Source organism: Papio anubis, chromosome 4 (genome assembly GCF_008728515.1).
Source record: "Papio anubis isolate 15944 chromosome 4, Panubis1.0, whole genome shotgun sequence".
NCBI classification, from domain to species: domain Eukaryota; kingdom Metazoa; phylum Chordata; class Mammalia; order Primates; family Cercopithecidae; genus Papio; species Papio anubis.
This window is the reverse complement of record NC_044979.1, coordinates 164342650-164357144: the sequence shown is the minus strand read 5'-3', so window position 1 is coordinate 164357144 and position 14495 is coordinate 164342650. Positions and strand designations below refer to the sequence as shown.

Below are 14495 nucleotides of genomic sequence, written 5' to 3'. Positions count from 1 at the left end.
TTATATTAAAAACCAGATTGCTATGCATAATATGCAGATCTCAAATGTCACATAAACACATAGAATGCAACAGAGTAGTTTTACAAGTTTTCTTTCCTGGGACATCAGTCAAATTTAGACATTTATGATTAAGTCATACTAAGCCAGGGAAGTACAGATTTTCCAATCTTGTGATGAGAAAGTTCCTTTGAGAATGGATAAATGTAGTGAAATGTTAGAAATGTTAAGAGTATAAGCAATATAGCTTTCTTAGATTTCTATTTTTTTTTTTTTTTTTCTGGAGACAAACTCTGTCTGGATCTGTCACCCTGGCTGGAGTGCAGTAGCGCAATCCTGGCTTACTGCAACCTCCGCCGCCTGGGGTTCAAGTGATTCTCCCACCTCATTCTCCCAAGTAGCCGAGATTACAGGTGCGTGCTACCACGCTTGCTACTTTTTGGATTTTTAGTAGAGATGGGGATTGACTATGTTGGCCATGCTGGTCTTGAACTCTTGACCTCAGATGATCCACCTGCCTCAGCCTCTCAAAGTGCTGGAATTACAGGCGTGAGCCACCGCGCCCTGCCCAGTTTCTACCAATGATTATATACTTGATATATAAACATCCTTAAATATAAAATGTTCTGTATGATTGCACATAAAAAAATTTGTTCAGCAATGACGATTTATCAACATATTAATGTAATTATTTTGAACTGGAATCACCTATAAAAAATGATAAATCCTGAAAAGAAACCGTTTCAAGTCAAATTATGTTCAAAAGTTACATTTTCTAAAGAAAACAAGTACTAGCAGGGAATATTGGCCACATGCTTGGTTTTATTTTGTTTTTGTTTGTTTGAAGACGAAGTCTCGCTCTGTAGCCCAGGCTGGAGTGTGAGTGCAGTGGCGTGATCTCGGCTCACCGCAACCTCTGCCTCCCAGGTTCAAGCAATTCTGCCTCAGCCTCCCGAGTAGATGGGATTACAGGCGCGCACCACTGCACCCGGCTAATTTTTTGTTTTTTAGTAGAGATGGGGGGTTTCACCATGTTAGCCAGGCTGGTCTTGAACTCCGGACCTCAGGTAATCCGTCCGCCTTCGCCTCCCAAAGTGCTATTTATTTTGTTATTAAGAAAGATGTGTATCAGGGAAACTAAAAAATAACTGACCATTGGTGAAATTCCATAAAAGCGACAATGCAGCCAAGGTTTAAAGGAAAGGGCAGACGCAGAAATTACGTTCCCGCCCCACCCCCCTACCCCCAGCGATTATTAGAACTACTTGAGAAAACTGAGTCCATAAAAACTCAGCAAAGGGGCACCACAAGCATTCCACTTAAACACAATCTGCCCATCTGAAGCCATCAGAGCGGGGAAGGGATGTAGGTCGTAAAGTCCTTTGCCATCCCTGTGAGGGGCAGAGCCGGGCGAGGGAAGATTCCAGATCAGCGTGGAAGTGTCTGCTGGCTGCCTACAGACACCCGGGTATCGCAAGGCTCCCAGGCGCTCTGGGGCTGTCATCGACAGCTAGGCTTTCTCTTGTGACCCCGGCAGCTCCCGAGCACTCGCAGGCCCCACAGGCAGCCTAAGAGCGTGGAGAGAAGCTCCCCGTACTCCGCGCGTGCGCCTTCCTGGGTCGACGTGGCCCGGAAGCACTAGGCGTGGGTTTCCGGGATTCTGTGAGCTCCAGGACTTATGGGCGGGTCGGGTCACTGCAGCTGCGAGCGCTGCCTTTCGGATCTCGGCGATAGCTTCCGAACCCGGGCTTGAGTCCTAAGATGCGGACTCGCCTGCTGAGTGGGCATCTCGCAGGCCAGCCAGATGCTGCTTTGGGGCCGAGTTGGACTTTTTATTTTTTGTTGTTGACGCTTACTATCTTCGGAAAAAGAGGCATCGATTCCCATTCTCGGGACTTCCCAGATGTTGCTGCAACCGGGGAATTAGAGGAATGGTGCACCCTGGGACCCAGGTAGTGCCTTCGAAGTCCAAGGTGTTCCTCGATTTTAACCAGGGAATTACGGAAATCGAGGCTTTTTTCCCCACTGGGGCATTTGGCTTTTCGGATTTTGAAAACCTGCTCTCCCTCGTTCCTCCCGCCAACAAATTATATATATTATTTATATGTCATATATAACGTATTAAACATATGTATTACATATATGATTACACATAATATATATCATAGGAAGAGTAGAAATAGCTGGATTTTAAAGTCACCCACAATCCCATGTCCAAAAAGACAATATTAAATTTTGGTTTTACATTTTATTTTCTAGTATCCTATTTTTGCATGTGTGTATATGTGGGGTTTTCTTTAAAAAGAAAAAAAAAAAATTAGGGCCGGGCGTGGTAGCTCACGCCTGTAATCCCAGCTACTCCGGAGGCTGAGGCAGGAGAATGGTGTGAATCCGCGAGGCGGAGCCGTGAGCCGAGATCGCGCCGCTGCACTCTAGCCTGGGCGACAGAACTAGACTCCATCTCATAATAATAATAATAATAATAATAATAATAATGAATTAATTAAAATTTAAAAAATAAAAAAATTAGGCCGGGTGTGGTAGCTCACGCCTGTAATCGCACCACTTTGGGAGGCCAACGTGGGTGGATCACCTGAAGTCAGGAGTTCGAGACCAGCCTGGCCAACATGGTGAAACCCTGCCTCTACTAAAAATACAAAAAATTAGCCAGGTGTGGTGGCAGGCGCCTGTAATCCCAGCTACTCAGGAGGCTGAGGCAGGAGAATCGCTTGAACCCGGAAGGCGGAGGTTGCAGTGAGCTGAGCTCACACCACTGAACTGAAGCCTGGGTGACAGAGCGAGACTCCTTGTCAAAAAAAAAAAAAAAAAGAAAGAAAAGAAAGAAAAAGAAAAGAAATGGTGCAGCAATGACTAGCCTTGTGCATTCATTCCCCCCCCCACCCCCGTCTTTTAATACTTCTTTTTTTAGCAGAATTATGGAGGACTATAGTTGAAGATGCAAGGAAAGTTCATGGGAAGGGATGATATTCAACGTAGTTAACAACCAACATGACCTGATCACCATCCATTGGACTAGCCACATGTCTAGGGCTGGAATGGGGTTTTGGAAGACTGATAAATCAACAATTAACACTTTAGCCAGGAATCAGGGGAAGGTCAGAGAAGTCCTAGGGAAATGGCAAGGGCAATGAAAGAACATTTCAGAGGGTATCAGAGAATTTTACTATTTTAACAACCATTTAAGTTAAACGGTGTATAATAATCATCAGTCCAATTTATATGTTTGCTGTTGGAAAGATAAGGATTATAATCTGATTATCTTGTCCTGTGAAATTGGAGGAAAACTCATCTGTTGAAGTCAAGGAGGAAGGTAGAATGGTCAGAGTTTTGAAGAAGGGTTCAAATAATTACTGGGAGTCCTAGAAAATTACAGAAGTGTGGTACATTTGTTGGGCTGTAATGAAGACACAACTAAGGCGTGGGATCATTAATTCTTAGTGGTCTAAAGCTTCTGTTGACTACATTGTTAGTTTTCCAGGCAGTATTCAACTTTTCTCTGGGAAAAAAAAAAGCTGAAAACAAATAATTGGCTTTGTGTAGTGTTTGGTTTCTCCAGATGAATAGGCTGAAGGAGCAGATGTACAAGAGACTTTGTGGTATTGGCAAGAGAGTGACTGATATAAAAGATCATGAAATCTAAAGTGAACAATGAAGGGAGTAAAGAGAAAAGAGTCTTTAGTGTTAGGGAGAAAATATAAGGGCCAATGCAAGGTCAAGATTTCCTTGAAGAATGTCTAGGTGGAAACAGTTAAATGAGGAATCTGGCAAGAGGGGATCGTGACCCAAGAGTGGGGTGAAATTGGGAAAATGTAAGTAGTAATATCAGGATGTGACTGTGGAGTGGCAGATGAAGTTGAATAGAGGAAAAGGATATGAGAGATGAAGATTTTTATAACTGAGCGGCCAAGCAGTGGACAGATATGCCACATGAACCTAATCAGGACTTTAAAAAGACTGTCCAGGATGATGTTTGGAATGAGGGTGGAGAGCCAAGTGTTAAGTGTTTAGAGACTACAAGGGTATGACCAGGAGGCTGGTAAGAGGACAGATGTCAGAAGGTGTATTCTGTTGACAGCAGCCTGAAAATAATGATTTATTGTTTTAAGGAAAGTAGAAGCAAAGAGGATCCTATTCTTATCTGCAGACCCCTGAGGTAGGTGGGATTTTAAATGATAAACAGCACTCATGAGATGCTGCTGTGGAAGCACTGTCATTAGCCAACCTGTGAACAAGTGTTGAGGGTGAATACTGGCTAATCACGGAGCTACAATTCCAAAGAATATGTGGGAAGGAAGGGCTTTGTAGGGCAGATGGGAGTAGGGGTTAGACCAGCAAGAAAGGACACAGTTTTATGTGGTAGGGAAATATATATACATGTACCTGTATCTCCTTCCTGCCTTCTTGACTTCCTGAGTCCAGACTCAGTATTACAGTTTCCTTCTAGATTCTGAAAATCTGTTTTTTATCAGTTTTAGTTTTAGTCATGCTGTTTCTGTCTTCTTCAATGTTTTCATCAATTTGTGTGTGTGTGCGTGTGTTTGTGTGTGTATGTGAATTTGGGAGAGGCTGCTAGTAGATGCTATTTTGAACTGGAAATCCACCTATATTTTCCTCTAGTACTATTATGGTTATTTTCTTTTTTTTTTTTTTTTTTTTTTGAGACAGAGTCTGCGGCTCTGTCGCCCAGGCTGGAGTGCAGTGGCTGGATCTCCAGCTGCGACGCGGGCTCGGCAGTTCGCCATTCTCCTGCGCCTCCCGAGTAGCTGGGACTACAGGCACCGCCACCTCGCCCGGCTAGTTTTTTTGTATTTTTTAGTAGAGATGGGGTTTCACTGTGTTCGCCAGGATGGTCTCGATCTCCTGACCTCGTGATCCGCCCGTCTCGGCCTCCCAAAGTGCTGGGGTTACAGGCTTGAGCCACCGCGCCCAGCCGATCTTCTTTTCTTTTAAATCCCTCTAATATAGTTTGGATATTTGTCCCCACCCAAATCTCGTGTTAAATTGTGGTGAGTTATAGCCGATATATACTGAAATTATTCTTATTGTACATTTATTTTGTAATGTTAGCAAACTATTATATCTTGTTTTCTCAATTGACTCTCTAGGGATCCCAGTTGACAAACAAATGCTCTCCTGGCATATACTACCTATGTAGTGTTGCTGCTATTTAAATACGAAGTTTGCTTTAAAAAATTTGAAAATACTTTTTTCCTTCTTTCCAGTGTTCAAGATGTCAAAGCGAGGACGTGGTAGGTCCTCTGGTGTGAAATTCCGGATTTCTTTGGGTCTTCCAGTAGGAGCTGTGATCAACTGTGCTGATAACACAGGAGCCAAAAACCTGTATATCATCTCCGTGAAGGGGATCAAGGGATGGCTGAACAGACTTTCCACTGCTGGTGTCGGTGACATGGTGATGGCCACAGTCAAGAAAGGCAAACCAGAGCTCAGAAAAATGGTACATCCAGCAGCAGTCATTCGACAATGAAAGTCATACCGGAGAAAAGATGGTGTGTTTATTTCAGAGATAATGCAGGGGTCATAGTGAGTAATAAAGGTGAAATGAAAGGTTCTGCCATTACAGGACCAGTAGCAAAGGAGAGTGCAGACTTGTGGCCCCTGATTGTGCATTGCGTGATTCTCCAGTATATTTAAAAAAAAAAAAAAGAAAGAAAAAGAAAAACTTTAAAGCCGTTAAAAAAAGCCATTAAAAAGTATTTGTCCCCCCCGCAAAAAATACATCTTAATAACAGTTGAAGGTAAAGTACCACCAAGTTTAATAAAGATTAATTAATGCTGAGTTTTATCAGCATTTTTTATGACTGTCACTGGATTTCACTATATTTCTTATCTTGGTAAAGTATATCTGAAAGTAGAATAAAGGGGAAATCCTATCTGTGATTAATTTTGGTAATCAGATACATTTTCTCTAGCAGCCACATTTCTTTATTTTTTTTTCTGAAACAGGGTCTCACTCTGTCGCCCAGGTGGGAGTGCAGTGGTATGATCACGGTTCACTGCAGCCATGACCTCCCGGGCTCAAATGATCCTCCTGCCTCAGCCTCCCTGAGTAGCTGGGACCACAGGCATGTGCCACCATGCCTGCCACCATGCTGTGTTTCCCAGGCTGGAAGTAGCCATATGGCTGGAAGTAGCCATATATCTATCCCATTGGGTTCTCTCAAGTTTGTGGGTATGAATTCTCTTGCCCTTGCCTCTCTAGAAACTTGTGAATTATAGCTGGGCACAGTGGCTCACACCTGTAATTGTAGCACTTTGGAAGGCCGAGGCAAGTGGATCACCTGAGACCAGGTCGAGACCAGCCTGGCCAACATGGCGAAACCCTGTCTCTACTAAAAATACAAAAATTAGCCGGGCATGGTGGCAAGCACCTATAATCCCAGCTACACAGGAGGCTGAGGCAGAAGCATCACTTCAACCTGTGCTGGGTGGTTGGAGTGAGCTGAGATCACCCCACTTCATTCCAGCCTGGGCAAAAAGAGTGAAACTGTCTTAAAAAAGAGAGAGAGAGAGAGGGAGGAAGGAAGGAAGGAGGGAAGGAAGGAAGGAAGGAAGGAAGGAAGGAAGGAAGGAAGGAAGGAAGGAAGGAAGGAAGGAAGGAAGGGAAGGGAAGGGAAGGGAAGGGACTTGTGAATTATCACAGAATGACTGAGATTGTCTGAGTTAGAACTGCTGGCTAGTATGTTCTCTGGTTAGAAAAAGTTCACTGTGAATGACAAGGTGGCTACAGAAGAATTGAAAGATTGTATTGAAAAGGGGACCATGGAGCTGAGATCTTCAAAAGTTTCCTGTGACTATAAACCAGGAGATGTCACATATAGCTATGGTACTTTCTTTTGCAGTTTTTAAAAAAGCAAATCTATTATGTGTAGAGGAAAAATTATTGAGTATTCTGCTATATTTTCAGGTAACACTTTCTCTGACTTCTGCATTCCCTTTTAAATATCATGAAGCTCTACCAGAAATTACTGTCAAGTGTGTTGGAAGTTCTCTGCCCAGTCCTACCTATATTTTTTGGTATATAAAAATGACTTGTGTGTGTTTTTTGAAGGACCTAAGAAAGCAATATGTTCTTATCAGGTCACAGTCCTTAAAACAATCCCAGCAGACCCTACTGAACACAGATTTGAGTGTGCACTTGCAGAGTGATTGTTGTGGTGAAGTCTGTACACTGAATGCTAGAGGATGGGTTACAGAACATGCCTCTGAATATATCAGCAGGGATCCCACAACTTCTAGCTCCAAAAAAAGTACAGCACAACACACAGATCTCATTCTCACCAGGCTGTGGAGCTCTAGCTGACAAAAAAGAAAGAATATTGTGGAACTAGCAAAGGAGCTTTTCCTATCTGGGTGTAGCATGGTGGGAAACCTGGTGTCATTTGCGTGGAAGGCTTACAGAGCATATGTGAACAATTCTGTGGATTAGGTTTGCTTTTTAATTTTCTTTCCTTTTTCTGTACTATGCAGCCTGTTTAGTACAAACTGAGGTTGTAATAGATGGGAAAGCAAGTGATTATACATTCAGGCCATGGAGCCAAAAGTGATTTTTCCATTGTAATGGCAACAATGGACTGAGAGTCAGTGCCTTTTGGTTCTAGGACTGTTATTGTGGAGCTTACGCCAGTTGCTTAGCTGTTTCTAGACATAGGCTCTTAATAGGTCAAGAGCTTGGAAAGTGTTTGATAAATGTTACATTGATTTCTAAAGCCACTAGATGGTTTCTGAGATATAGTTTGATTCCAAAATATGACTCATCATCTTAGCTTATGTTTTGAGTCCCATAAAAAGGGACTTTCCCAGAAGTTTTGTGGTTAAAGTCCCATTGAGAGTGACAACCCAACCATCACAAATCTGGGGTCTCCTTTCCTGAAACTGATAGATTAAGAAGTTCAGCCATTTCCACTCTTCCAAACTTATGAGGGAAATGAGGACAAAAGAGATGAGTCTGGAATGAGATATGAACTGGATAATATTGGGCAATAAAATGTATTTGTATGAAATAAAAATAGATTTCTATTTTATTAGCATTGGTGGGTTAAAAATCAAACTACTTTTAATATTTCTGAACACATCTTACTTTTATTTTTTTATTTTTATTATTTTATTTTATTTATTTATTTTTTTGAGATGGAGTCTTGCTCTGTCCCCCAGGCTGGAGTGCAGTGGCGCAATCTCAGCTCACTGCAAGCTCCGCCTCCCGGGTTCCCACCATTCTCCTGCCTCAGCCTCCTGAGTAGCTGGGACTACAGGCGCCCGCCACCTCGCCCGGCTAGTTTTTTTTTGTATTTTTCAGTAGAGACGGAGTTTCACCGTGTTAGCCAGGATGGTCTCCATCTCCTGACCTCGTGATCCACCCATCTCGGCCTCCCAAAGTGCTGGGATTACAGGCTTGAGCCATCGTGCCCGGCCACACATCTTACTTTTAAAATGTCTACTCTGAAAATTTATTTTCCTCTGGGTGCGGTGGCTTACACCTGTAATTCCCAGTACTTTGGGAGGCCAAGGTGGGCGGATCACGAGGTCAGGAGATGGAGACCATCCTGGCTAACATGGTGAAACCCCGTCTCTACTAAAAAATACAAAAAATCAGCCAGGCGTAGTGGCGGGCGCCTGTAGTCCCAGCTACTTGGGAGGCTGAGGCAGGAAAATGGCGTGACCCTGGGAGGCGGAGCTTGCAGTGAGCTGAGAACGTGCCACTGCAGTCCAGCCTGGGCGACACAGCAAGACTCCATCTCAAAAAATTAAAAAAAAATTATTTTCCAACTCAGACAAATAACCTGGAAGAAAATTTTAATTCACCATCAAGAAGACATTCTTTTTGGTGGCACGCTTGATAAAATAGAAGAGCAAAGAAAATTTTCAATTTTGAGAAAAAAACATTTGATGTGATTGGACTCAGGAGGTCATGTGAATTTCAGCCAACTGTGCCATTTTTTAAAGCCACAGGATATGGTGATGTTTTTCAAATGTACTTGGGTATGGAGGGTCAATAAATAAAATAGAATGTGGAAATATATTTTTAAGTGCTTGATGTCTGATTTTCCTCCTCAGAAACTTGTCTGGATGGATAAGATTATTCTAACATCAGGCATCGTAAGTCATGCCCAATATTTACTTAGGGAAAAAAGGCTATAATTCTGTTGTATAACTCTTAATCTGTGAAAACAATAATTTATAATATTAATAATCATGAATGAAGAAGGGAGAGTTTCAAATCTTTTTTTTTTTTTTTTTTTTTAACTCCCAACCTGATTTCTGAAGAGTTTCTAATCTTGGCCTTAAAAGTATTGACATTTCTTTTTTCTTTTTTTCTTTTGAGACAGTGTCTTGCTTTGTTGCTCAGGCTGAAGTGCAGTAGTGTGACCTCAGCTCAGTACAACCTCTACCTCTTGAGTTCAAGTGATTCTCCTGCCTCAGCCTCCCGAGTAGCTGGGATTACAGGTGCACACCATCGTGCCTAGCTAGTTTTTGTATTTTTGGTAGAGACTGGGTTTCACCATGTTGGCCAGGCTGGTCTTGAACTCCTGACCTCAGGTGATCCACCCACCTTGGCCTCCCAAAGTGCTGGGATTATAGGCATCAGTCATCTTGCCCAGCCTGAGTTGATTTTTAATTATATAATTAATACAGGAATATGTTGTCCTTGTATAAAATAAAATCTTACAGATAAGGCTTAATTTCTTTTGACTGTAACTCATAACCCTGATCTCTTTTCTTGCCACTTTTTCCCACAAAAATTAACTACAATGATCAGACTGGTATGTTTTCTTGCAGATCTTTATTCTCTGTATTATTATTATTATTATTTGAGATGGAATCTCACTTTGTTGCCCAGGCTGAAGTGCAGAGGCGCGATCGTGGCTCACTGTAACCTCCATCTCCTGGGTTCAAGCAATTCTCCTGCCTCAGCCTCCCTAGTAGCTGGGATTAGAGCCGCCTGCCACTATGCCCAGCTAATTTTTGTATTTTAGTTGTGACAGGGTTTCACCATGTTGGCCAGGCTGGTCTTGAACTCCTGATGTAATCCACCCACCTCAGCCTCCCCAAGTGCTGCGATTACAGACGTGAGCCACCACACTCGGCCTATTCTCTGTATTTATATAATATATATATGCATAAATACATATATATTATTGTGTTGTGGGTTTTAAAAACACAAATGATATCATACTGTATATATTACTTGGTATTTGCTTTTTACTTAAGAATGTGTCTTATAATTCTTCCTATATATGTACAGGTAAACCTAATTCTTCTTAAATGCTGCCTAATAGCCTATTGAATACATATAATTTATTTAGCCATTCTCCAATATATAAGCATAGGTTGCTTACAATTTTCTTCCTATTATAAAGTTTTTGTGAACATCCATCTCTTTGTGTGACTTTTTTTTTTTTTTTTTTTTTTTTTGAGATAGTCTGCTCTGTCACCCAGGCTGGAGTGCAGTGGCACGATCTCAGCTCACTGCAACATTCGCCTCCCGGGTTCGAGAGATTCTTGTGCCTCAGCCTCCCAAGTACCTGGGATTACAGGTGCCTGCCATCAGGCCCAGCTAATTTTTGTATTTTTTTTTTTTTTTTGAGACGGAGTCTCACTGTGTCTCCCAGGCTGGAGTGCAGTGGCGCGATCTCGGCTCACTGCAAGCTCCGCCCCCCGGGTTCACGCCATTCTCCCGCCTCAGCCTCCCAAGTAGCTGGGACTATAGGCGCCCGCTACCGCGCCCGGCTAGTTTTTTGTATTTTTAGTAGAGACGGGGTTTCACCATGTTAGCCAGGATAGTCTCGATCTCCTGACCTTGTGATCCACCCGCCTCGGCCTCCCAAAGTGCTGGGATTACAGGCTTGAGCCACCGCGCCCGGCCTAATTTTTGTATTTTTAATAGAGACGGGGTTTTGCCATGTTGGCCAGGCTGGTCTCGAACACCTGACATCAGGTGATCCACCTGCCTCGGCCTCCCAAAGTGCTGGGATTACACCCGTGAGCCTCTACACCCGGCTTTTGTGTGCATTTTAAAATTAGGGTCCAGTCGGGAAAACAGAAATCACATTAGTTACTGAGAAATATTTCAATATGGGAAATTGGTCAAAAGGAATTATAAAAGGTAACAGGTAATCACTGGAGGTAGCAGCTACCATTCTTAGAGCTAGGAAAGGATGGAACAAAAGAAGTGGTTGGAGTCATCAGAACCTAAAAGCTTGGAGGAGGGCCCTGAACACCTTAGTTCAGGCCTATGAAGAATGTAGAGAGGGTGATGGCTGGCTGTTGCTGGATCTCTGGAGCTCAAAGAAGGGATCCCACGGTGTTGGGGCTCAAACTCCTGAGGAGGTGGCTCAAACATTGGCTATCTCAGGAGCTCAAGGGAGGGGTTCCAAGAAGGTAGAATTCAGATCTCCGAGGAGAGCACTGACTGCTGCTGTGATCGGTAAGGGGTGCAATAAGGCTGATTTGTGATTGTTGGAAAAAGGATGGAGATTAAAACCACCTGCTGGCTAAAGCAATTGCTCCTCCCACGGTAAAAGGCAGCTGCTGCTGGCATGATGCTCACAGAATGGAGCAAGTCCCTTCTTCCTCTTGCCTTTGTTTCCCTCTAGTTCGCCCTGTTGGTGAAGTCTAGCAGAAGCGCCCCAGTAACATGGAGTGAGTATAAAAGGGTGACTGCGTGGACAAGAAACAATAACAAGCATACATTTACTTGTTTCTCTAGTGCGATTCTGAGTCGTACAATCACTAGGTCACAGGATTCGTACATTTCAAATTTTAATAGAGACTCCCACATTATACTCTTTTAAACTGCACATAACAGTTTCAATATGAATAAAAGGGGACGGGGGGTAGATTTACAGAGAATATTGCCTAGAGCAGTAATCAAATTTTAACAAGACTTGGGAATACCGTCAAAATTCAGGATCTGATTCAGGAGTTCCAAGGGGCCCGAGTTGGCCTTTTGTAACAAACGCCCAGGTGATACTGATGATTGCATCATGTTGGAAGTCTAACACATTCCCATCTTCCCACAGCCTCTACCATAACATTCTATTGCTACCCTTATGTGAACTGCCCCTCTGGTGGTTCATGCCAGTTTCCTACCCGCTAAGCAAGGAACAAACCTAGCTTCTGGAAGCGGGGAAGACAGGATTTGGCGCCACCGGTCCAATGCTTGGCTTGCTATTGGCCAGGAATGACATCACTCAGACAGGCGTGGCTTTAACTGTGACGTCTCCGGCGGCGGATGGTCAGGGACACAGCGGGAGGCGGGAGCGGAAGTGGGGCAGCAAATGGACAGGGTGGGTGGCGGAAAAAGGGCCCGGGGGAAGTTATTACAGGGAGTCCTCTTCCGGCGCCAGTGGCCGGAAGTTGTGTCCCGGACGAGTCAACCGGGGTCTGAGTGCTCAGAATACAGCTGCAACCGCGACCATGGGCGGGAAGAACAAGCAGCGAACTAAAGGGAACCTGAGGGTGAGTGGGGGGTGGCTCGGTCGACCCGGGAGCCTCGCTTCGAGGCGGCTGGCACCGCCCAGCGCGTTGCTGGAGGGTGTGTGGAGCGCCGCTGTGGGGAGGCGTGCTTTTGCGTGTCGAGTGTGACCTCTCTGTTGTGTGTGCGTCCCTGAGGGTGGTTTGGGTTATCTCTGAGCAGATTGGGGAATCGTGAGAGAAAAGATGTACCATGCCAGAGCTGTCTCCATCCGAGCACACACCCACAATATTCATGAAGAAATGATAATGTGTCAGGTTCACTGGAAGGTGATCTGGCCGAGGTAGAGGCTTGGTTGGGGGAGGGCGGCGCTAGGAAGAAGGAGAGTTGGGAGGATGTTAAAGTGAACCCACTGTGGAGGTTACCGCTGATTGTGCCTCTCCTTTGGGCTTCTTCTAAGCTAAAGCTCTTAGGATGGTATATTTGGTTTCTGGACTGCCTGTTACCCCTTTCCATCTGCAGTCCCATCTTCAACTCCCTCCTCTTGGCTTACTTCATCCAGCCACACTGATCTCTTCACTGTGCCTTGACCTTACCTGGCCGGCTCCCAATGCTCTTCAGTTAGGAGGCTCCAAACTTTACTCTTGCAGCCCTTCCGCACTCCCTGTTCTTCCTACTTTGTTTTAAACTCCATTGTATTTATGACATTTATTGTCTTAGTTCACTAAGATGTAAGTATTTTGAAAGTAAATGTTTTTATCCTCGGAGCCTAGAACAGAGACTGGCACCTGATAGGCGCTCACTAAGTACTTGTTTAAAGACGACCTTAAAGTGGATTCGTGTAAAACTACACGATGAGGGGTTTTGTAATGGTATTTTTTTTATGGTGTTGGATTTATTATAGCACAGTCCAATTTTATGAGAATGCTTTTTTTCCTGTTTCTGATATAGTTATTTCTAGTGATTTCAATGTCACATTTTCTTAGATCTGTCACTTAATCTGTTTTGGAAGATAATAACAGTATTAGCAATTATAGCAACCTATTGTGTTACTGTGCTAAGCACTTTACTTGCATCCTCATTTAATATTTTTTATTTAAATTTTCTCAATGTTTTATATTTGAAAAGTTCTTACGAGGAAAAGTTGCGAGAATGTTAGAGTGACATCCCGTATACTCTACCTAGATTCACCAGTTGCTAATACTTGGTTGCATTTGCTTTCTTTCTGTTAATTTATGTATTTTGCTGAACTGTATGAGAGTTAGCTGCAGAAGTCCGGACTCTTAACTCCTAAATACATCAGCATGTATCTTCTAAAAACAATGCCATTTTTCTAGCCTGCAGCAATTATAATAATGGTTATAGCATGCAGAAACTTTGACTTTTGTGTAATACTGTAATCCAGGATACAGCCTTGTATTTAGACTTCTGTAGTTATCCCAATAATGTTCTCTTTTTTCTTTTCTTTTTTTTTTTTTGTAAGACAGGGTCGCTCTGTCTCCAAACCTGGAGTGCGGTGGTATGATCATGGCCCACTGCAGTGTCAACTTCTTGGGCCCAAGAGATCGATCCTCCCACCTCAGCCTCCTTAATAGCTATGACTCCTGGCTAATTATTTTTTTTTTTCAGGACAGAGTCTCGCTGTGTTACCCAGGCTGGAGTGCAGAGGCGTGAACTGGGCTCACTGCAATCTCCGCCTCTCGGGTTCAAGTGATCCTCGTAGCTTAGCCTTTCCAGTAGCTAGGACTACAGGCACAGGCCATCATGGCTAGCTAATTTTTGTATTTTTTGTAGGGACAGTTTCGCCATGTTGCCCAGGCTGGTACTTTTTTTTAAAAAAGATAAACCATTTTAACATTTGAGATCCAGTCAAGGATCACTCATTCCATTTAGTTACCATTTGGGTTTATTTGATCTGGACAGTTTCTCAGTACTGTTTAAGCGGGGAGAGGAGTGTCTTTTTAAACAACATTTGGAAGAGCCTGGGCCATTTGTTTGATTAATTCAGATTCATCTAGTTGTTTCCTTATGATTAGATTCAGGC

At 43.4% G+C, this 14495-nt stretch overlaps 1 protein-coding gene and 1 pseudogene across 5 annotated transcripts in view; both read left to right on the top strand.

Moving 5' to 3' along the window:
- Positions 1-1014: 1014 nt before the first annotated feature.
- Positions 1015-5834, top strand: LOC100997055 (annotated as a pseudogene). Its single transcript, XR_004183367.1, has 2 exons — positions 1015-1949; positions 5241-5834. The product of XR_004183367.1 is annotated as a 60S ribosomal protein L23 pseudogene (transcript).
- A 6469-nt stretch (positions 5835-12303) lies between these two features.
- LTN1 (listerin E3 ubiquitin protein ligase 1) overlaps positions 12304-14495 on the top strand; it is a 66565-nt gene continuing 64373 nt past the window's right edge. For all 4 annotated transcript variants that reach the window (XM_031665685.1, XM_017956490.3, XM_031665683.1 and 1 more), the window contains exon 1: positions 12304-12495. In XM_031665685.1, the coding sequence (XP_031521545.1) occupies positions 12454-12495 (42 nt within the window). In that variant the 5' untranslated portion in view covers positions 12304-12453. The remainder of the gene's footprint in view (positions 12496-14495) is intronic.